General features: G+C 42.1%; 1 protein-coding gene across 2 annotated transcripts in view; it reads left to right on the plus strand.

Moving 5' to 3' along the window:
* SYTL5 (synaptotagmin like 5) overlaps positions 1–8,958 on the plus strand; it is a 106,726-nt gene extending 97,768 nt beyond the window's left edge. For both annotated transcript variants that reach the window (XM_065900822.1, XM_065900823.1), the window contains 4 exons: positions 3,072–3,180; positions 4,734–4,869; positions 7,677–7,885; positions 8,816–8,958. In XM_065900822.1, the coding sequence (XP_065756894.1) occupies positions 3,072–3,180; positions 4,734–4,869; positions 7,677–7,885; positions 8,816–8,958 (597 nt within the window). The remainder of the gene's footprint in view (positions 1–3,071; positions 3,181–4,733; positions 4,870–7,676; positions 7,886–8,815) is intronic.
* Positions 8,959–24,616: the final 15,658 nt, after the last annotated feature.

A 24,616-nucleotide genomic window follows, 5' to 3' on the forward strand; every position in this document is an offset into this window, starting at 1 on the left:
ATTGAATTCTGCAACCTTTTTCTGAGTAGGAGTTGGCTGAATAATGTAAAATGGTAGTATGCCAGGACAGGATGTTGCCTTGGAATTTCCTTGCAAGTGTACCGAAAATACCCCCAAGATATTAGCTATGTGCAGACTGTAAGATGACTCCCTCCTTTGGATTTCTTTTGTGTGTGACTATAATGCCATAAGACTTCACCTTTATTATTTTCTACTCCCACAAGATTTGAGGACTGTGTTTATACCAAGTCACCAGTGTATTTGAATTTCAGCTAGAAAGTAATGCAACATTAATAAATCCCAATAATGCATGTTTTGATCTCTACAAATACACTGCACGTTAGTATGCGACACCTGCACATATAATTTTTTCTGCCAATATATTTTCCTACCCAAAGATCTCAGCTGAAAGCAAACAGAGCTTGCACTGGTTAACTGTTGTTGTATAGAAAGCTACCTTAAATCTTAGTGGCTTAAAGCAACAATTTATTACTATTGTTCTTGATTCCGTGGGGTGACTGGTCTCAGCTAGGTGGTTCTTACTTAAGGTCTCTCATACGGTTGAGGCTAGGTGGTAGACTGAGGCTGAAGTCATCTGAGGGCTTGACTGGGCTGGTTGCTCCAGTTGGCTGTCTCATACTTGATGTTGGCTGCCAGCTAGGTAGGGACTCAGCTAGGCCTGCCGACTAGGTAGGAACACAGCTAGGCTTCTCCATGTGACTTGGACCTCACATCATGGGTTCCCAGAGGGAGAATCCCAAGAATATTCATTCCAAGAGAAGAAGTAGAAGCTGTTCATTTTAAGGCCAGGGCCCAGAAACTGGTACATTATCACTTCTGCCATATTCTACTAGTCAAAGCAATCACAGAGCCCAGTCAGATCCAGAGAGGACAAATACCTCACCTCTCATTAGCCATAGTACCAAAAAAGCAGTTGATCTCTTTTATCTGTCATAATATCCATTATAATTTTCCATTTGTGACTTTCACATAAACTAGAATTTACTGAAACCATCAAAACAATTAGAAAAGTCCTCTTACAAGGCACTCAATTTAAAATAATTAAATATTAGATGGATAGTCTATTCCACCATCTAATATCATTTGTGCCCCTGGCAAGATAGCTGAATAAAATACTTCAAATGACTTCCCCACCTTTACTAATAAGTTTTACCACCACCAAGAGGAAACAAAGTAAGGCAAGGATTCCTTTTGTAATGGTATCAGTCTTTTTCGCTGAGGCTTGAACAGCCTTGGGCTTTCTTGTGGGTTTTGGGGTTTCTGAATTCTTTCAGTCTGCCCTCTCTCAGAGGAGAGCAGTTCTCAGCCCTTGACTCATTGCTCAGCAGCCACGTTCCTGCAGGAAAAGTCTGAGGAAAGTACACTGCTTTTCTTACCCTATTTATGAAAAATCAGAGTTCCGTTGACTCAGTGGCAAACGGGAGACCTGTAGAACAGAGGCTGTGGGTACGTGCTCACACTGCATTTTTTAAATTTTAAATTTGATTTCGAGAAGACTGTAGGTCCCCATGTTATTGTAAGAAATAATACAGAGAGATCCTATATACCCTTTACCCAGTTTCCCCCAATGGTCACATCTTACAAAGCTATAGTGCAATGCCACAACCAAGGTGGTGACATTGATACAATCCACTCATCTTATACAGATTTCCTCGGTTTTCGTTTGTGTATTTATTTCTGTGCAGTTTTGTCACATGTGTAGCTTTGTATATTCACCACTACAGTCAAGATACAGAATGGGTCCATCCCCACAAGGATCCTTCATGCTCTTTTATAACCACACCCACCTCCCCCCTGCCACCCCCATTCCTCACCCCTAGCAACCATGACTCTATTCTCCATATCTATTATTTTGTCATTTCAAAAATGTCATGTAAATGGAATCGTATAGTATGTATCCTCTTAAGCTGACCTTTTTTCACTCAGCATAATTCTCTAGAGATTCACGCAAGCTGTTGTGTGTATCAATAGCCATTCCTTTTTCTTGCTGAGTAGCAGTCCATGGTATGGCTGTACCACAGTTTATTTGACCAGTTATCTATTGAAGGGCATCTAGGTTGTCTCCAGTTTTGTACTGTAACAAATAAAGATGATACAAATATGTATGTACAGATTTTTTTCAGTGTGCACAGCCTTTTACTTCTCTGGGATGAGCGCCCAAGAGTGCAAATGGCTAGGGTGTATGGTAGTTGTATGTTTAGTCTTTTAAGAGGATGCCAAACTGATTTCCAGAGTGGCTGAACCATTTTACAGTCCCACCAGCAATGTTGGAGTGAACCAGTTTTTCCTCATTGAGTTTTAATGAGGGGAATTACCAGTATAGCTTTTCATAGTTGGTGGCTGGCAGCCCAATGTGAACCAGACATTACTGCCTACTTGCCCCTTCTTGGACACTTAGGAAGGCCTTGAGACATCAAGGACAGACAGAGAGAAGGATCTTCTGGGGCTGTTTTCAGTGACATCTTTATTCCTGCCTCATACCCCAAATTATTTGGGTATGTTCAATGATGGGTCCAGTTCTCAATCCATCACAGGCACTCAGTGTCCATTGATTCACCGAACGTGTGTTATATATCTCCTCTCAAATTCCTTTTACTTTAGCGTTAAATGTTTTTTGTTTGTTTGTTTGTTTTTGCGGTACGCGGGCCTCTCAAATGTTGTGGCCTCTCCCGTTGCGGAGCACAGGCTCCGGACGCGCAGGCTCAGCGGCCATGGCTCACGGGCCCAGCCGCTCCGCGGCATGTGGGATCTTCCCAGACCGGAGCACGAACCCGCGTCCCCTGCATCGGCAGGTGGACTCTCAACCACTGCGCCACCAGGGAAGCCCTTTAGCGTTGAATGTTATACTCAAATAGCTTCATAGAGTTTTCCAGCCTCTCTCTTTCCTCATGCCTGAGGCATCTCTTGAACCAATAAGTGCCAACATAGTTGAATGGGAATAAATTGTCACATTTATGCTACCAAGTAAATGTTGTACATTCGAATATGGGCTACAAAATTACAAACCAAGCATTCTCACTTTTTCTTTTCACCTGTCTCCTCTTGGCCAGGTGGCATTTGCTGAGGATATCGGCCTTCAGTACAAAGGAGAGCTGACAGTCATTTTACGTTACATACCCCCAGAGGAGAACCTGACACCTCCACTAGGACAGCTTCAAGGTAGAGAAAACAAATCAATGACTTTGATCGGGGACATTCCATTTCTAGAAGTGTGGAAATAGGGATCAGGGGACTATGTTACTTTTACATTACACAGATGAAATGGAAAGGTTTAGGTGTCACTGTCGTTTAAGGAGAGTCGAAAAGTATACACTGTGTATGGGGAAGGGTGTCAGATTCTTACAAGGAAAGGACAGAGTTCATACTTAGAGACCAACCTTAATGTTGAGATTTGTTTCCTGGAAGTCCAGGACATATAGGATCTTCCCCCCTGCCGGGTGGAGTGGTGGGGGTAGTGGGAGATGGGGGATGGCCTGCTGAGAGGGGAGGTGCAGAAAGATGCTGTCTGGGTTTATGACATTCACAGCTGCTCAGGGCATCCTGAGAAAGGAATTAACCTGGAACAAAAAATGCAAAGGAAAAATCCAGATGGAGTCAACTTTTTTTTTTTTTTTTTTTTTTTTTGCGGTACGCGGGCCTCTCACTGTTGTGGCCTCTCCCATTGCGGAGCACAGGCTCAGCGGCCATTGCTCACGGGCCAAGCCGCTCAGTGGCATGCGGGATCTTCCCGGACCGGGACACCAACCCGTGTCCCCTGCATTGGCAGGCGGACTCTCAACCACTGCGCCACCAGGGAAGCCCGGAGTCAACTTTTAAATCCCTTTTGCCCTTCTTCTTTCTTCAACTCCTACAGGCAGCCTCCTTTATCTTTCTTTTCCTATCACCCTTGTCATTGTGACCCCGTGCAACTAAATTACTATCTCTCAGCCTCAGTTGCCTCACTTCTTAGGGATATTGCAAGAATTAAATAGGTTCATTCATACAAAGCACTTAGAACAGTGTTAAACAAAGGTGGTGGTGGAGGCGGTCGTTATTCACGTTGAGTGTATGTCATCAGAATAAAAATGTGATGCGGGAAAAGTTTCCTCTCACCCCCAAATGTAGTTGTGTCTGAGCTATATAGCCTTTAGAGCTGGCCCAGCATGGAGTTGACAATGTACGCGACTAAAATATCCAAGACGGGAGTTAGGAATTTTCTCTTTGGGGGTCTCGGCACATGTGTGTGGCTTTCATTGTAGCTGTTCCTCACAGAGAGCAGGGATGTGGCCCAGGCAGCTCTCGGGATCTTTTCTGTTTTATCCCTTTATATTGTTATAGGGGAGTATTTAATTTTTAAAAAATTTTTTGCTTATTTTTTTCAACAAAACTGAAAGATACATCCAGAAGGAATGCAGTGGTGTAAAAGCATTTAAGTGATTACATGGAAAAGTATACAATAACGTAAAGATCTCATTCACTCTGAAAATGAAATCTTTGTGGATTTTATTTGTAAATTTTGAAATGGAATCCATGATTTATCTCTTCCCTTCTTTTCTTTCTCTACCTCCCCCCATTCTCATTCTCTCTTTTTCTTTCATTCTCTCTCTTCCTCCCTCATTCTCTCTCTCGCTCGCTCGTGCTCTCTCTCTCTCTCTTTCTCTCGCTCTCTCTCTCGCTCTCTCTGGCTCTCTCTGTGGCTCTCTTTCTCTCTTTTTCTCTGATGGCTGATGCAGGAAAGAAGCCCTTTAAACGAGGAAAGAAGAAGGATTCTCCTGTCATCTCTGGAGGAATCCTAGAAGTGTTCATCAAAGAGGCGAAGAATTTGACAGCCGTGAAATCAGGAGGCACTTCTGATAGCTTTGTGAAGGGGTAATTTTGTTTGAGCTCATTTTTGATGGTACTTAATGGGAGATGAAGAGGTCTGTGATCCATGAGACAGTGGCTGTGGGGCTTCTGTGTTGTTCTTATTCTAAATGTGCTAGGAAAGAACTCCCCTTCACTGCTGGCGCTTACATTGAAAACAATGCAAGAGAGATTTGCTTATTCTAGCTCTCAGCCTGCTTCTAGCATATTTCAGGGTGTCCTGTGACTCTCGCCCTCAAGACTGGCAAATTTTCCTGTGAGATTAGTTTCTCACAGGAGGAGAAAGTATGGTTTTCTACATGTAATATACTTGTATTGTGCTTTTTTATCATTTGGTGCTGATTATATGCAGCGTCAACAAAAATATTGGATCCTTGGTATTTTGCTCTCTTGGGGGAAATTGTAAAAAGTGGAGATGTCAGAGCATCATCCCTAGAGATATCCACTGGAGAGTGCCTTGAGGAAACTCCAAGACTGCCTCTTGGCCATTTGTGCCCACTTTGTGGAGCCCTGGGCAGTTTCTTGAGGGAATGCAGCCCTTTTAATGGACATTCTTACCCATTCAAGGCAACCCAAACAACAAATCCCTCCTGATTTCTATTTGAGACTTTTCTCCTATAATTAGAAGAACTAGAACCAGCAGGATATTTTTCATTCATTGTAACAAACACATACATGCACACGTTCCAAGCACTAAGTCCTGCAGTTCCAAAAATAAGACACGGTCCCTGCTCTCACAGAGCATCACAAAATGCATAAGGTAAAACAAAGTCCCGTGATGCCAGCCGTGAGGTTAATTCTTTGAGTCAGATGACAGTATCATTCCTCTCCTCAATCCTTCTTAGAGAAGTGTAATTTTTCCTACAAGGAAATGAGTCGATCCTTTATGCTCACACAGTCTAACTTTGGTAAGGGCGGTAATAAGGAGAAGCGGATGTCTGGGGCTTCCCCACTGGTGAGTGTGTGTGCCTGAATCCTGCTCCATCTGTCCTTGACTCTTTCTCCCGGGAGGTTTAAGCACAGAAGAAATGCTTTCTGTGGATTCTGCCGTTGAAATTTGCTTCCCCAGCCCTACCATCTAGCTCTGGCCGCTTCCTGCTCACTGGTGGGATAAGGGTATGGCTTCTCGCCCATGAACTCATTGTGGCCTTGCACGGATGACTTAACATCTTCTGGAATAGTTTTTACTTTATCATGTTGAACATTTATGAAGCAGAGATAATAAAGGACAGTATCTTTGTTTTATATATATATATATATATATATATATAAATATATATATATATTTTTTTTTTTTTTTCCTTTTTAAAGGCCAGTAACTTTCTAGTAAATTCTCTCCCTAGTTACACTTAAACATTGAGCTGATTTTAAAGGGACCTCAGATTTTTTGAAAAAGAGCATGAGAGAGCAAGAATAGACCTTTGTGTAAAATTTAATATTATATATCAGTAAATATTAGGTCTGTCCGTGAGCCAACATAACAGTGGCTTAAACAGACAAAAGTTTTTTCTCTCATATGTAAACAAAGGCTAAAGGTAAGCCATCCCATTGGCCAGAACTTAGTCACATGGCTATGTGAGCTACAAGGGAGGCTGGGGAATGTAGTCTTTATTCTAGACAATCTTGTGCCTAACTTTAAAAAAATGAGGATTTTTGTGGTTTTTTTAGAAAAATAGGGAGAGAATGAATTGGGAGGTAAGCAGTCTCTGTTTGGTACATGAAATGAAATCTCAAGTGTCATAATGTATCTCCTTTATTGTAAGGTCATTTGTGGTATTTTTCAGGTTTGATGTACTAATTTCATACCCATAAGTCTCCTTCCCTAAAGTCTGCTCCCTGACTCATCAGGTACTATGATCAAAAACAGAGTAGAGAAAATGAGACAGTGAAGGGAGGGAAATTGATAAAAATATGTTACTAGGCAGGTTACCACTGTGAGCAACTGGGGCTCAGTTCCACTTAGGAAGCATCAAGGAACCCTGTGGAATGTACCTTAGGATCATCCCTTCAAGGGACAGGGAAGCTGGGAGACTCATCCACCAATTTCTAAAACTCATTGGTTGAGGGTTGCTCCTGGGGACATTAAATTCCCAGTAATTCCAGGGTTTCCTGCACAGAGGCTGAGTCAGCTCACAGAGCACCAAAGTCCTTAATTAGAGAAGCAAAGAGACACAGGCACTTGAAGTAGGAAGCTGTGCACATGCCAGGAAGTGCTCATCGTGGCTTCATGTCACCTCAGAGGTGGGCCAAAGGTGATAGGAGGCAGAACATTATTACATAGTGTCTCCCACAGGAGGTATTTTCATTTCAGTAGGAGGGAAGGACCAATACAGGATTAGAAAGGAGAGGACGGGGGACTTCCCTGGTGGCACAGTGGATAAGACTGCGCTCCCAATGCAGGGGGCCCAGGTTCCATCCCTAGTCAGGGAACTAGATCCCACATGCATACCACAACTAAGGAGCCACCTGGAGCCCGCCCGCCACAACTAAGGAGCCCACGTGCCGCAACTAAGACCCAGTGCAACCAAATAAATAAATATTTTTTTAAAAAAGAGTGTGGGCATTTTACTATTGCCCCACTTAAAAGAAATAATAAACCATTCCACTAAATAAACCCAGATTTAAGCATATGTGATGCTGGGAAAGAAAATCAAGTAGGCACGCACAGATAAACACACACACACACACACACACATACGCACGCACGCATATACACACACACGAGGAATTATGGGAAATTGACATGATTACGCAAGGGTGCCTTTTTCTGCTTTACTGTCTCACTGATGGCTTGATTGTGTTTTCTCCTGCAGCTACCTGCTCCCTGATGATAGCAAAGCCACCAAGCACAAAACTCTGGTAATAAAAAAGAGTGTCAACCCTCAGTGGAATCATACTTTCATGTTCACTGGCCTGCATCCCCAGGATATAAAGAATGTTTGCCTAGAACTTACCGTCTGGGACAAGGAGGCCTTTTCCAGCAACATCTTTCTGGGAGGAGTTCGTTTGAATTCTGGAAGCGGTGAGGGACTTGGTAAACCTGAGATAGTCTGTGACTTGGCGTGGGGCAGGGGAGTGGTTCCTGCAGGTTTGATGTGTCCTAAGTGTATATGTAGTTCCCTCTTAGCCGACTCTCGAAATTTCCACAGATGCTCCATTACTTTAGCCAAGGATTGGTTCATTGTTAAAATTACTACTATGTAACTTTGTATCCTTCAGCTAGAAGTGTGGGGTGTATAATGCTTATATTCAGTCCTTTCATAAAATACCATTTACACTTTAGTCTAAGTGAATTTCAACTACTTTCTTGGGCCTTACTTCAGGATTTGCTCGGGAGAGGATCACTAAGACAGCACATGCTTCTGACCGGGGAGAGAAGGACTTCCAAGACGAACTTGACTTCAGCCTCTTCTCAGTTCTGTCCATGCTTGCAGCCATTCCACTGCTTGAATCGAAAGGAAATCCATTTTTCCCCTAAAAAATAACGTCTCATGTTGTTCAAACAGGTCATGGAAACACACCACTGATTCCACAAGACACAACTTTAACAGGGCGAATTGGGGAGGGTGGGGGGAATTACAGCAGTAGAGCACGTGTATAGATTAGGGAGAGCCAGGACTAGCTCTGCCACTAAAACAAAAACTCCCAGTCAGCCTGTTCTTCTCTTGTGTTAACTCAGTCTAGATGAGCCAGCTTTCTACTTAAACTACCAAAGTGAGGGAGAAATGAGCCCCTAGGGCCATCCTGGTTTGTTCCCCATCATCTAGGCAGAGGAGAGGAATGCAGGCTACGAAGGATGTAGTCCATGCTAACTCCACTCACTTGATATGGTGAGAACAAGCCACTGAAGTGCTCTCTGGTCAGCGGGTCCGCCTCAGAGGTTGATAGGTGTCTTCCAGAGGATCAAAACGTTTCATTTGTAAAGTGTAATGCTTCCCTTTCCCTTCTTTAGGTGTGAGCCATGGGAAGACCGTGGATTGGATGGACTCTCAGGGGGAAGAGCAACGCCTCTGGCAGAAGATGGTAGACAATCCTGGGACTCTGGTAGAGGGCGTACTCCTGCTCCGTGCCAGCATGGGGAAGAGTAAGCTCTGAAGGTACCGGTTCTCCAAAATGAGGCCTCTTGGGACTGTCTGGGTGTTATTTCCTACCAGTAGCAGGCTTGGGACCTGGAGTCTGCTTCCCTGCCATTTCTCACCTGAGGGTATTGGGACATGAGAGGAGAGATATCAGTGTTATGAACACCTAGGGTCTTGCCAGGTGTCTAAAAGAGCATGTACCTCTCTACGTGCATGGGCCAGGGCTTTTTTGATTGGGTGATAGAAAGTATACCACACTGTCGTGTCAACAAGCAAATTGCGCGATGATTCATAGGCTTTATACCGTAGGGGAGACGGCACATGCTTATTTGAAGCTGCAGTTGAGATTGGGAGTCCCCAGACTTTTTCTAATTTGTGAGTGACTTTAGGTTTTCTCTAGGTTTGAGGGAAAAGGGGGCCACTTGGAATGTAGACCACCTGAAGTGTAAGAAGAGGGGATAGTGGGAATCCCCATGATCCAAAGGAGGCATTGTGGGTATGGACGCTGGGGCAAGGGCATGGCCCTCTTATTGTGGCCAACTTGTGGATTAACCGGGTAGGTTTTCAAGGTGAACTGAGGTTTTTCTGTGGTGACTATGTAATTGATACTCTAAATCATCCCACTTTTGGGAGTGAAGAGAGCTAAATCATTACACCAGAACGACAGATGTAAACCAGGATTGACCTGGCAAAATTGGGATGTAGAGTCACCCTAATTATGACCTAGCTATTGTAGACATTTATTTTATAAAATGTTCTAAGCTATTAACTAAGAGGGAATAAGAAGCAGTGCACATTTTTCAGCCCCTACTTGTGTTATGTCTACGATATCCCGTTGCTCAAAGGAAGTCATGTGGCCAAGCCCAAAATCAAGAGGCAGGGGAATATACTCTACTCACACTGAAGCAATGGCAAGAGCGAGGATGCAGGAAGGAATGAAGGAATGTGGCCAGGAGTTCAATCTACCTTACCTTCTGTCACCTGGGATTCCAGAGACTTTAGCCACCAAACTTAGATATGAAGGGAGTTAAAGGGACCTCAGACCTCAGACCTGGTTCCTCATTTTGAAGATTCCAAATCTGCAGCCCAGAAAGCAGAAATGACTTGCCCAAGATATTATAGAAGCTGTGAGTGTATCCAGACTTAAATCCAGGCTGTGACCCCTAGGCCAGTGTCCTTTTCACTGTGGTCTTTGGCGTGATCCGATGCTTATCGTGATGGACAGGAGGACCTAGACCAAGGGAGGTGGAGCAGAGTCTGATTATTTGTGTATGAACGTACCTGACCCAATCTTCTTCTGGAGTCGTGTTCTAACCCCTCAGCTCATTTTCTCACTTGAATTCATGTATTGATAAAATCCTTAAAAGGATAGATACTGAATTTTACTAGTAGGAAAGCTAGAATCATCTTCAGGCTTATTCTAGCTAATTGTTCCATATTCTGAATTTCTTCTTGAATTTTGAAAACAGGTTTAAGAATATATTTAGCATTATTCTTAGAAAGGGGAATAAGCAATCCATATTCATTATTATTAAAAAAACAGGCTCTCTAATTCTAGAAAATTGAAGTTATTAGTCTAGTGTAGCTTAGTGCATGTGGTACATGTTTTTAAACTCACACCCATATCTCTATGTTGCCCTTCTTAAAAACAGAAAACAAAAAGTGTACGATCATCACTACTTCCTATATTGGAAATATAAGTTGTCTTCAGACTTGATATGACTGAGTATGTCTTCAGAGACATTTTAGGGGAGGTGAGAGAGGGTGGCGATGGTGAAGCCTGGAGACATCTCTAAAATAGACAAAATGAGGTAGATTTATTCACTAATAATAAAAGTGGCAAAATTAATCAATTCCAAAATTTATAACAAACTCAAGATGAGCATGAACTTTATGTATTCAGCCCTTTGCCACAGTCAGAGCAATTCTGTGTCGTGACTTCATAAAATCCAACATCTAACTGGGTATTTCCATAATGCAAGACCCAGGTGTGTCTAAGTCCATCAGAAACCTGTTGGTGTGGCTCTTAAAAATGAAAGGTAAATTGATCTTTAGGTTACTCTCTTTTAAGTATAGTGTAGAAGTACAAAAAATATCTTTAATCTAAGTGATACATGTGAATGGCATAAAACTGAACTGGTTCAAAATTGTGAAAATTAAGTCCTACCCCTTCCTCTTCCGTATCAGAATATATTGACAGCCTCATTCTTTTTTATGGCAACAGGGTATTACCTTATGGGATATATTAAATTTATTTAACCAGTCCTATCAAATGCCACATTAAATATGGTTAACTAAGCTCTCTGTTTGGTGGCTTTTCTAAGCAATCTTTTTTTCAAAACTAAACACTTTGAAATTCAAAATGAGATGTGTATATTGCACGGTAATTCTACTTCTGGGTATTTATCTTACAGAGATAGATACATATGTGAGAAATGAGTACATACAAGGGTATTGCTTGCAGAAGATTGGAAACAACCCAAAAGCCCTTCAATAGAGGCCTTTGGCAATATCATACATGCCTAATTTTTCTGTTTCATTAATTGTTCCCTTTCCTTCTCTGTTAAAGATTGTTAACATTGGATTCTTTGATGCTTGTTCTTTCTTTTCTCCTCACTTTATCCATCCTCTCCGGCATTACCATGTATTGTATGCTCATGGTTTTATGATTATTTATATGCTTATAACTACAGATTCACATCCCCAACCCAGATCCTTCCTCTCAGCCCCGCATCCAATCGCCTGTATGATATCTCCACCAAGATAGCTCATGCTCTTGACATACTCAAAAATGAACTCTTTATTCTACCTTCTCTCTTACACCCATGTCTTTCTACTCCAGTACATCCTGTCTCAGTACCTGGTACCATCATCCACCAGGTTATGCTAACTAGACACTAGATAGTGATCTTTTTTTTTATTGACATATAGCTGACTTAACAATATTATGTTAGTTTCAGCTGTACAACATAGTAATTTGATATTTTTATACTACAGTTATTCTAAAACGTTGAGAATATTCTATGTGCTGTACATTACATCCTTGTAACTTATTTATTTGATACCTAGCGGTTTGTACCTCTTAACTCCCTTCATCTGTTTTGCCCCTCCCCCCATCCCTCTCCCCTCTGGTAACCACTACTTTGTTCTCTGTATCTGTGAACTGTTTCTGTTTTTGTTTTGTTTTGTTTTGTTTTTAGTTTTATTTATTTATTTATTTTTGGCTGCGTTGGGTCTTCGTTGCTGTGCGCAGGCTTTCTCTACTTGTGGCGAGTGGGGGCTACCCTTCATTGCAGTGCGTGGGCTTCTCATTGTGGTGGCTTCTCTTGTTGCAGAGCATGGGCGCTAGGCACGTGGGCTTCAGTAGTTGTGGCATGTGGGCTCAGTAGTTGTGGCTTGTGGGCTCTAGAGGTCAGGCTCAGTAGTTGTGGCACACAGGCTTAGTTGCTCCATGGCATGTGGGATCTTCCCGGACCAGGCCTCGAACCCGTGTCCCCTGCATTCAGATTCTTAACCACTGCACCGCCAGGAAAGTCCCTTGTTTCTGTTTTGTTATATTTGTTCATTCGTTTTATTTTTCAGATCCTACATATAAGTGAAAACACAGTATTTGTCTTTCTCTGACTTATTTCACTAAGCATAATGCCCTCCAAGTCCATCCATGTTGCTGCAAATGGCAAAATTTTGTCCTTTTTCCATTGTATATATCTACCACAGCTTCTTTATCCATTCTTCTGTTGATGGGCACTTAAGTTGCTTTCACGCCTTGGCTATTGTGAATAGTGCTGCTGTGAACATTGGGTGCATATATCTTTTCAAATTAGTGATCTTTGATTTATGCCTCTTCCTTACCCCGAGGCAAAATCAATCAGGGCATCATATTGATTCTACCTCCTAAATATCTCAAAAGCCTGTCCAGTTCTCACCATCTCCATGCCACCACCCGAGTACAAGCCCCCGTTATGCCTCTCTACGATTATTACAGGTCTCCTAGCTGCTATCTTTGCAACCACTCTTGCCCTCCCTCAATCCACTCTCTATACGGTGGCCAGATTTTCCCAACATGTTATTTTTAAATGTTCAAACATGCAGAAAAGTTGAAATGATTTACAGTGAGCACTTATACCTACCACCTAAATTTGACTTCTACCGCTAGCTATACTTTCTCATCATTGTCTATCTGTACATCCTCAAAGTGCTCTTTTAAAAAATGCACATCTGATCATGCTTTAGAACCCTCCGTGGCTTTCCATTGCCCTGAGAATAAAATCCAAATTCTTGCCCGGGGCCTGCCAAGCCCTGTCTGAGATGGTTGCTTCCTCCTCTCCAGCTCACCCCGGGCCATGCCTCTTTCATCTCCCCTGCTCTTCAGCCACGCAGTGCATTTTTCTGCTTCTCAATCGTGCCAGCCTTTACTCCATCTCGTGGCCTTTGCAAAGGAATCTGCTTGCTTGTTCTCCTCATCGGTCTGATTTCCATTCATCGTCCAGGTCTTGGAACGTTACCTGCTCAGGGAAACCTCTCCTGACCCCCTTCTGCCTGACTAGGTCACAACAGCCTGCCTCTCTTTCCCCTTCATTACATACATCGCCATTTTCATAAATGATTCACGTCATGAGTCCTTTAATGCCTGTGTCAGTTCACTCCCCACCACATCCCTAGAATGTAAGATTCAGAAGGGCAGAGACAATATTTATATTTAAATTGTTTCACAGCTATATCCCCTGTGCTTAGTTCAGAGTAGGTAATTTGAAAATATTTGTGGATTAATTGAAAATGAAAAAAAAAAAAAGTAACATCAGAGAATGTGAGACCAGATAAGGAACTGGGACCCACATAGATCAAGAAAAATCTCCGACTGTGATTGCCGATTGATCTTTTAAAAGCAACGTTTCTATAAGTACTTTAGTTACAACCCTAAACAGCTCATTCCAGCTTCTCTTGGCATAGATAAAAGCACAGAATGTGCTCTCCAGCCCAGCATCTCAGCTTCTCAGAAGAAGAGACAATGGCCTTGCCTGGAGGATCCTACTCCTTATTTGGAGCGCCCTCAGTTTTCCCTCAGTTGAATCAGACAAGCTGTAAAGGGACATGGGCAACCTTACAAGCCTGACCTGATCCATTCAGTTTGTAAATAGCACCCGCAGGGTATGTGGAAGATCCAGTGAATCAGCTCTCATTTTGCTTATGTTGTTACTGTCATTGGAATTATCAGGATGTAGATTTTCCAGGTCACAAAAACACCAACAGCAAAGATATTTTGATGGGACTTTTTATTTTGGCGTCCTTTACCTTAAGAAATTTAAACAAGTAGATGACCAGTCATCATTAAGTATTGATACATAACTAATGTGTGAATTGAGCCCCCCTGATTGACAGTAATAGCGGCAGCAGCATCGCCTGCTGCCCCAACGTTTCTGTTGTGCAGGGGAGGAGAAACCTGTGGAAAAAAATAAGGGCAAACCCACTTTTAGAAGCAAAGTGGATGAAGATATCAAGTCCCAGAAGCATCACAGAAAGAAATACTGTGGCATTTTGGGCTGTGATCAGTGTTTGTTTTTTCTTCCACGTAGATATTTCACCCTAAACTGAGCATTGCCTTTAGAAGTTGGCAGAAGGGCTTTCCTCCCACAATGGTATATTTATGGCCTCTGAAATTAAAGAAAATAAATAGGACGAGGAAGTTTATATAGGCAAAACTATAACAAAAATCAGATCTTGCAAGGTTTGAGCAAAGAGCCGTGGAAATTGGGCCACATCAAGGATTCCAAAAGATTATCTGAATCATCTGGGGTGTGAATTTAATACATTGATTCCAGAGCATTGCTCCAAACCTACTGAACAAAATCTCCAGAAAACTTCATCATGTTTATCAAGCTTCTTAGGTGATTCTAATAAAGTGGATCACAGTTTGAGAAAGACTGCATTAGAGGACAAATTATCTTGACTATATTATTTGGACCCACTCTACATCACGATGACAGATTGGCTTTGGCTAACTTGGACATTATTGATCGCAAGGCAACCATGGTGAGGTGGAAGGAGCCTAAACTTGAACTCAGATTGACATAAACTCAGGTCTTGACTACTTCCCAGCCATGTGACCTCAGTCAAGTTAATTATCCAATCTAGGCCTTGATCTAGTTGCCTAGAAAATAGGGATAATTGGGCTGCCTTGTAGTAATTGAAGATATCAAATGAGGTAATATATGTGAATATGCTTTGTAAATTTTAACCCACCGTGAAAAACAAGAAAGGTCATTATTAGTGATCTAGAGATAGCAATCTGTAGTTCATAATCTCTTAGGCCCTTCTTTTCCTGGGTGCTTGGCTAGGTCTTAATCATTCTACGTACAATGAAGTGGTCTCCAGTGTACAGCAACGATACAAAAAAAAAAAAAAAAACCCCTTACTTTGCTAAGTCACGCATTGTGGAATTTCCTACTGCATCTGATTAGACAGTAAGTCTTGCAAAAGTGTTTTAATTTGAGGGAGAGAAAAACTGGTCAGTTCTTTGTTAAGATGTTGTGGAACGCATAAGCCAACTATCTTTCCACCCTTTTCCTTAACTTTCTTTCAGTGTAATGACCATCTCTTTCTATGGCCCATTGCTTATGCCCTATGTCAGGGAGATCACACCTACCTTCTTCACAGGGATGTTGTTCAGAATCACACTGTTTATCTACAGAAGGAAATGTACCATCCTCTCAGAAGAAATTCCATAGAAATACAAACTGCTGTTGTCATCATGAAGAATGCGTAGTGTTTCAAAGATTAGCAATTGTACCTCATTTACCACATTAGAATTTATTAAACTATTCTGGCAGAGGGTTCCTTTCATACTTGGAGAAGGGAGGTAGAATATATAGTTAGTGTTGCCTATAAGTGACGAAATGCATATAGGGAGTAGATCATATTTTTCTTTCCAGTATTTCAGCACAAGAGGATAATTGTCTCTAATCGTTTTCCTTTTTCTCTGATTGAGGCAGACACTAATAAAACAAGTAAAATATTTTATTATAATAGTTATGGCAAAAGTTTAAATCACGGGTGTTTGCTGAGGAAAAAAAGTCCATAGAAGGGCAGAGAACTAGATATGGATTTGAATCAAAATATTTTCTTTTTATCCCTTTATTGTTAGATCTGCTTACTTTGGGAAAGGAATCTGATCGTTCTTTCGAAGCATGTTTCTCTACTTAGCCAGAGGTTCATTTTGTCTTCAGAAAGTTGAAACTTGTTTGTGCAGATCCATGGGAATTGATGAGCCCTAACAGTAAAAGTTTTTAGATCTTTCACATTTGGAAACAAGGAAGGAAGGGAGCCATTCCACCACAAAACAGTTTATGTCAATCATTTATGTTTGAACTGTAGTTAGAGTGATTGAGTGTTGGGAATATATGTTCTTTTCCATCCTTTCCATTATTCATAAATTGACATTTTTGAAGAGAGATCATTGGCTTTCAGTGGATATGAAGAAAGAAATGTCTAGACTTTCCTGAATCTTCTTGCTTTTGACCTTCTTCACTACCCACAATTAATTAGTCCTTCTTGATTCCTAAATATCGTCTTACGTTGTGCCTCTGACGGATAGGGCGCAGTCCAGAACCTTAGGAGATGCCCTCAGTGCTTTATGCCACTTGGATTAATGGAAATGTTATTATTAATTGTCAGCTCTTTCCTATCACCTCCAAACCCAGCTCTGTTAGAGTCATTTTTTTGCAAAGCATCTGAATGCACAAAGCCGGGTTGGGGTGAGGGGGGTTGCCCTGGCTGCTTCCCAGGGTGTCAAATTTTAAGGGCCAAGGGTTTAGTGGACTGGAGAGGGAAGACACACTTTCAATACCCTAAGAACAGCTGAGGATCACTGGGTTCCTGGGACATTGGAATGGCAGCTCTCCTTGGGAAGAAGTATGAGCGGTAATTTTCCAAATTCTGCCAGTGACCGGGTCACCTATATCTGCCTTGTCACTGGCACCCGCCTGCTTTGTCTGCCAGTTTACTCTCCTAAGCTCCTGCTCTGATACGAAGTTGATCTCTTTGTTTTTAAATTAATCGACTTTAGACTGAGAAGTTAGAGCAGTATTAGGTTTACAGAAAAATTCAGCAGAAAGTAAGAGTTCCCATATACTACCACTCCCCTCCCCCTGCCAAGTGTCTCCTGTAATTAACATCTTTCGTTGGTGCGGTATGTTTATTATAATTGATTAACCAATATTGGTACATTATTATTCATTAAAGTCCATAGTTTATATTAGGGTTCATTCTTGGTGTTTTACAGTTGTATGGGTTTTAGCAAGTGCCTAATATCATGTATCCACAATTACATTATCATACAGAATCATTTTGCTGCCCTAAAAATCCCCTGTGCTCCAACCTCTTGCAACCACCGGTCTTTTTTACTGTCTCTTTTTTTTTTACTGTGTCTGTATATTTTTCAGGATGTCATGTAGTTGGAATCATACAGGATATAGCCTCTTCTGACTTGCTTCTTTCACTTATCGGTATGCATTTAAGGTTCCTCCATGCCTTTTTGTGGCTTGGTAACTCATTTATGTCTTTTTTTCATTGTGGTAAGAGCACTTAACGTGAGATCTACCCACTTAACAAATTTTTAAGTGCACGATACAGTATCACTGTTTTTAGTGGGGGAGAGGGAGAGAGAGGGAGGGGGAGAGGAGGAGGGAGAGGGAGAGAAGGTTGAAAGATCTAAGAAACAGTAATATTTTTAAAATTCCCTTGGGAATTCCCTGGCGGTCCAGTGGTTAGGACTCCGTGCTCTCACTGTCAAGGGCCCGGGTTCGATCCCTGGTCAGGGAACTAAGATCCCACAAGCCTCACGGCCAAAATAAAATAAAAAAAAGAAAATTCCCTGGAGATGATGGGAGGTCTACATTCATTTTGCTAGTTTTCTTGGTTCTGTTGTTGGCTACAAATGACTGTTCCTATTTACTTGTTTTGCCACATTTAGTACAAAATTAGTAGCAATGCTTAAACACTTAACATGCCTACTTCTAAGCTTCTGTATGGAATATGCACCCCAGACCAAAGCTTTGTGCCACTCTGTACTTAGTGCAAAGTGTAATGTCTTTTTCATTAAATTCACTTTCCTAATATCTCTCCTGTGTTCTATTACAAGTTATTCCTGGGTACTTGAAGATGCATATCCTTGAAGATGCGTTGTGTGTCACCTATTCCTCCTGCTTTTTTTTTTTTTTATGTCTAGTACTTTCTTTCTTTTTTTTTTTTAACATCTTTATTGGAGTATAATTGCTTTACAATGGTGTGTTAGTTTCTGCTTTATAACAAAGTGAATCAGTTATACATATACATATGTTCCCATATCTCTTCCCTCTTGCGTCTCCCTCCCTCCCACGCTCCCTATCCCACCCGTCCAGGCGGTCACAAAGCACGGAGCTGATCTCCCTGTGCTATGCGGCTGCTTCCCACTAGCTATCTACCTTACGTTTGTTAGTGTGTATGTGTCCATGACTCTCTCTCGCCCTGTCACAGCTTATCCTTCCCCCTCCCCATATCCTCAAGGCCGTTCTCCAGTAGGTCTGTGTCTTTATTCCTGTCTTACCCGTAGGTTCTTCATGACATTTTTTTTCTTAGATTCCATATATATGTGTTAGCATACGGTATTTGTCTTTCTCTTTCTGACTTCCTTCACTCTGTATGACAGACTCTAGGTCCATCCACCTCATTACAAATAGCTCAATATCATTTCTTTTTATGGCTGAGTAATATTCCATTGTATACATGTGCCACATCTTCTTTATCCATTCATCCGATGATGGACACTTAGGTTGTTTCCATCTCTGGGCTATTGTAAATAGAGCTGCAATGAACATTTTGGTACATGACTCTTTTTCAATTACGGCTTTCTCAGGGTATATGCCCAGTAGTGGCATTGCTGGGTCATATGGTAGTTCTATTTGTGGTTTTTAAGGAACCTCCATACTGTTTTCCACAGTGGCTGTATCAATTTACATTCCCACTGGCAGTGCAAGAGGGTTCCCTTTTCTCCACACCCTCTCCAGCATTTATTGTTTCTAGATTTTATACTTACTTGTCTTTGGAGCGAAACTCATTTGCTGAATTGAGACACACAGATTGGATGACTATCTGGTGTCTGTTTCTAAGGCTAGATGACGTCGAACAACTCTTCATGGTGCTTAGCTGTTGAATCTAACCCTCATTTTGGTTCTTGCTCCCTTATTTTCCTGTAAAGCTGAACCCTGACACCATCACTCCCTTTGCCCTCCCCTCAGTAAATCATGGGTAGTGAGTGACACGGGAAGGGATCAGAAGTGACATTTACTGAGCACCTAGTGTACTTCAGGGGCTTTACAAATTGTTATCTCATTTATTATCTGTGTTTGTTTTAAAAAGACAAAGGACCAAAAAAAAGAGACATGAGTCTCAGAGAGGTTAAATAACCCAACTAGTGTATAATAGAGCCTCACCCTACGTCTAGCTCCCCATTTCAGATCCCAAAGCCCATGCTCTTTGTTCTTCACCAAAATGTACCCCAGATAGAAATTCTGCGCTTGTTATGAGCTGGAGACTTGCTTCTCAAAGTGTGATTCATGAACCAGCAGCATTAGCTTTACCTCGGAGCTTGTTGGAAATGAAGAACGTTGGGTCCCAAGGCAGAATGAATCACAGTATTCATTAGAACAAGGTCCTTAGTTGGTCTGCAAGCACAATAAACTTTAAGAAGCACTGGTGTAGAGAATATGGCAGACGGGACCTTGATATTTAAGGTACTTGATACTTAAAAGACTGTTAGTTGCAGTTGATGTGAACATTGGCCTAAGACACACCCCATTTATCAGTCTTTTCTTTTTTTTAAATTTTTATTGAAATACGATTGATTTACAATGTTGTGTTAGTTTCAGGTGTACAGCAAAGTGATTCAGTTGTGTGTGTGTATTCTTTTTCATATTCTCTTCCATTATAGGTTATTATAAGATATTGAGTATAGTTCCCTGTGCTATACAGTAGGTCCTTGTTGGTTATCTATTTTTATATAGTAGTGTGTATATTTTAATCTCGAGCTCCTAACATCCCTCCCCCAGCTTTCCCCTTTGGTAACCATAAGTTTGTTGTCTATGTCTGTGAGTCTATTTCTGTTTTGTAAATAAGTTCATTTGTATCATTTTTTTAGATGCCACATATGATATCATATGATATTCATCTTTGTCTGACTTACATCCCTTAGTATGATCATCTCTAGGTCCATCCATGTTGCTGCAAATGGCATTATTTCATTCTTTTTTATGGCTGAGTAATATTTCAGTGTGTGTGTGTGTGTGTGTGTATACACCACATCTTCTTTATCCATTCATCTGTTGATGGACACTTAGGTTGCTTCCATGTCCTGGCTATTGTAAATAAAGCTGCGGTGAGCATTGTGGTACATGACTCTTTTTGAATTATGGTTTTCTCGGGGTGTATGCTCAGTAGTGAGATTGCTGGGTCCTATGGCAGTTCTATTTGTAGTTTTTTAAGGAAACTCCATACTGTTTTCCATAGTGGTACCAACTTACATTCCCACCAACAGTGTAGGAGGGTTCCCTTTTCTCCACACCCTCTCCAGCATTTATCATTTGTAGACTTATTGATGTTGGCCATTCTGACAGGTGTGAGGTGATACCTCATTGTAGTTTTGATTTGCAATCAGTCTTTTCTTTGAGTCCTTTCTCTTCCTCAATTTTGATTTCTCCCCATAAACACATGGATGCTTACTAGCATCCTTTTTTTTCTTGTGTTCTCCTGTTACTATCCTGAAGACATTCCCCAGTGTGTAGCTGACCTCATTTCAGAGTACGTGCAATGAAGACCTGGCTACTTTTTAAATTATGGATGAGTCTTCCAACCTGCTGAATCCAATGAGGACCGACTGAACCCAGATAGTCTCCTCTAAGCCTGAGGAAGTAGAGCCCCTAAAATCTCTATTCCATAACACCAGTCAGACAGACATCTTCTAGATGATGTCTCTTCTGCTGTCAGTCAATATTTAGCACTTGTGTGGCTGATGATAATCAGGTATGGAGAAAAGCATTTGGAGACCAGCTTGGCTTAGGCCAGTGAAAAACGTGAGGCCTGAGTCAGGAATACATTTTTGTTCATCCTGCAGAAGGATGAAAGAGGGTAATAGCTCTGCTACTTCTTGTGGATTTTGAGCAAGACGTTCCCACTCCCTGAGCCTCAGTTTTCTCATCTATAAACTGAGGGGCTTGGACTAAGTGCAATCCAACATTCCCTCGAGTTCTAAAGTTCTCTGATACCTTGTACATGCTGAAATTCATTGACTTTAAGAAGCCATTGATTGTAAGGTGCAGCAGGGCTTCAGATACCACTAAAACGGGGGAAATGCAGCCAATCATAACAGTAAGATGTTGTTCTGGACGTTTTATCTCTGTCTCTGCTTTTTTTTTTTTTTTTTCTGTTTGCCCTTCTTCACACTGCTCTTTGCCCCAAGAGGCCAACCTTGATGAACTGCTTCATTGGGGCTGTCTTGCCCTGTGGCTTTGGGTTGGGATTGGCCAAAGGAAGGAACCAGTAGGAGATTGAATGGTGGGAAGAAAGTGAGATTCATACAATTCTTCCCTTGGCTCTTTCCTGCTGGGTCACAAAGTGCTGGGGGTTACATTCCTCTGCTCGGGATTATAGCTCCTGGCAGGTGGCCTTCTCCTCCAGCTGGACCTACGGTCACCACTCCCTCCCTTCACCCCTTCAGGCCTATGAGTGGTAAAGTCCTCGACTGTGGCCAGTTTCACCATCCCTCATTACTTTCCCTTAACCTTGACCACACCTTTATAAATAGTTTTCTATTAATTTTTCCTCAGTGTCACAGTCACAGTTTCAGTGTTCCGTTTGTTTCTGGCTGGGACCCTAACTGATACAGTAATTGCTATTGGGGTGTTCTTAAGAAGTAGGCTCTCAAAATAGAATTTTAGCTCTGTGTTTGAGGAGCATTACAGGCATGTGGCAAAGTAATAGATGCTTAGTTAGTCCGTTGGCATGAATGGGAAAAAAATGCTCTTCCAATCTTTGTGCCTCTAATACCCAGAAAAAAACCAGGTAGCCAGAAATTAAGAGGGATTTCTCTTTTAGGTTTCTCAGAATGTACAAAGATGGTCATTGGAATAAGTATGTTCCCTTAAAAAGATTCTCTTTGGTCTCTACAATAGACACCCCTGCTTCTGATTATCTTTGCTGATAGGAATGAAAAACAATTTTCCCAGTCAGTATTTGGGTACCAGGTACTAGAGACTTTATTGCTTTGCTCTGGTAAAGACAGCACATCTGGGATAGCAAGAATGTCATCAATATGGTGGATGAGTCTGCTATTCCCTGTGTAAAGACAATCAGGATTCCTCTGGAGCCCATTATAACAGAGCCAGAGAGATGGTGATCTTTTCTTAGATAAGAGAGTGAAGATAAACTGTTCTCTGTCATGTGAATGCACCATTATACTTAGACTCAAAGAAGACGTTACATGGTCTCTCCTCTGACCTAGAAACTCGATTTACAGCGAATAAAGTGCACCTGGGAGTTCATGCTATGGAATTCATTGGTCTTACCATGTGTCTGAGCACCTGAAAATAGCTGGTTTGATAGAAGAATGGAATGGTTCACTCAAAGCTCAGTTATAGAATGAGCTGATATACAATGCTTACTGAGGCTGGAGAGAACCTTACGTGATAGAGTATATGCTTTAAGTCAGCAGCCGAAATATGGCGCTGTAGCTCTTGTAGCCAAAACCCACGGGTTAAGGGACGAAGATGTGCAAATGGGGACGGCCCTTCTCGTTGTTATACCTAATAGCCTACTTAAGTAGTTTTTCCTATATGTCTGCATGAACTTGGGTTCAGTGAGCCTAAGGGCTGTGGTGTCCAAGGAAGGCACTAGCATTTTTACATAGGAGGCTGTCATGGTTCTATCGTATTGGAAGCTGAGAGTGCCTCTTAAATATATGGCACTCCTCACACTAGTAAACCTACAGGTAGAGAAGAGGTTACCTGTACTAGCTCAGGTGATTGTCAAGAGGAAGTTGCATTGCTTATTCACAATGGTTACAAGGAGAACTATGGCCAGAGCTCGGTCATCCTGGCCAGGGGAAAACTGCAGCAACCCAATAAAAACGGCCACTGAGGAATCACATCCTTCCCAATGAAGGTTTGGGTCAATCCTCCAGGTAAAGCAATTCAGCTGAAGGGCTGGCAGAGAGTCAGCAGAATTTGAAATGATCATTAACGCAGATCTCATGACCAGCTACGTGAGTGGGATTGAAGCATCTTTGTTTGGTCTTGATTAACTGTTTCTTCCACCCTTTTTCTCCAGCTGGCTTCTGGGAAGAGCACTGGTGGTAGCTAAGATTTTAAGTTTCAGGTGGGCGTATGAGAGAACTGATCCAGTCGTCGACAGTCAGGAAGTGTTCTGATAGTATCTGACAGATAGTAAATAGTTCAGGCTTTCTGGGCCGTCCAGTCTCTGTTGCGACTACTCATCTCTGCCATTGTGGAGCAAAAACAGCCATAAACAATATGTTAAAAATGTGTGTGCCTGGGCTTCCCTGGTGGCGCAGTGGTTGAGAATCTGCCTGCCAACGCAGGGGACACGGGTTCGTGCCCCGGTCTGGGAAGATCCCACATGCCGCGGAGCAACTAGCCCCGTGAGCCACAATTACTGAGCCTGCGCATCTGGAGCCTGTGCTCCGCAACAAGAGAGGCCGCGATAGTGAGAGGCCCGCGCACCGCGTTGAGGAGTGGCCCCCACTTGCCGCAACTAGAGAAAGCCCTCGCACAGAAACGAAGAGCCAACACAGCCATAAATAAATAAATAATTTTTTTAAAAAAAGGCAAAATTCCTTTTCCAAAAAAAAAAATGTGTGTGCCTGTGTTCCAATAAGGCTATTGACAAAAACAAACGGCCAGGCTGTTGGCTCTAGTTTGCTGACTCCAGTAGGTGATGGGGACATGAGATTTTTATTCAGACAAAAGAGTAGATGCTGAGGGTAGAAGGGATCAACTGTGCTGGGTGATCTCTGTCTGCCCGACCAGAGTCCCTCTCTGCAATTTTCCCTCTCTGCAATTTTCGAAACTGTGCTTTGCTCCTTCACCCTCTGGTTTTCAGTTGGGTTTGGCCAACTGGAGCCAACAGTGGGAGATCAGAGAACAGGAGAGAAAGTTCAGGGTGTTTATTCCCCATGCTCCTTCCCTGCTGAGCTGATCGTTAAAGGCTGTGTTCCTCTATCACAGCTCTGCTTAGGTGGTCTGGCCTAAAACTACACGTAGAGTTCTCCCTGAGTTCCAGTAATCACTCCCTCCGCTTGCCCTTCTGGCCTAGGGTGGTAAATGTCCTTGGATGCTACTAGCTTTGGAGTGCTTCAGTATCCCTTAATGGTTCCTTTTACCACGCTCACCCATTATAAGTAATCCTCTCATCATGTCATCTTCAATTCCCACCAGAATCTGCCATCCATTTCCCACCAGGACTTAGACTCAAAAAATGTCATTGATTGTAAGACACTCTCCACTTCAGAGATGTTAAAATGTGGGGGAAAAAAGTGCATCTCAGGATCAATGAAGTATGCTAATTGCAATATACTCCTGGTGAATGAATGAATCAATGAATGATTAACATTCACAGTGCAGCTCGCCTCG

Source organism: Phocoena phocoena, chromosome X (assembly GCF_963924675.1).
Source record: "Phocoena phocoena chromosome X, mPhoPho1.1, whole genome shotgun sequence".
NCBI classification, from domain to species: Eukaryota; Metazoa; Chordata; class Mammalia; order Artiodactyla; family Phocoenidae; genus Phocoena; species Phocoena phocoena.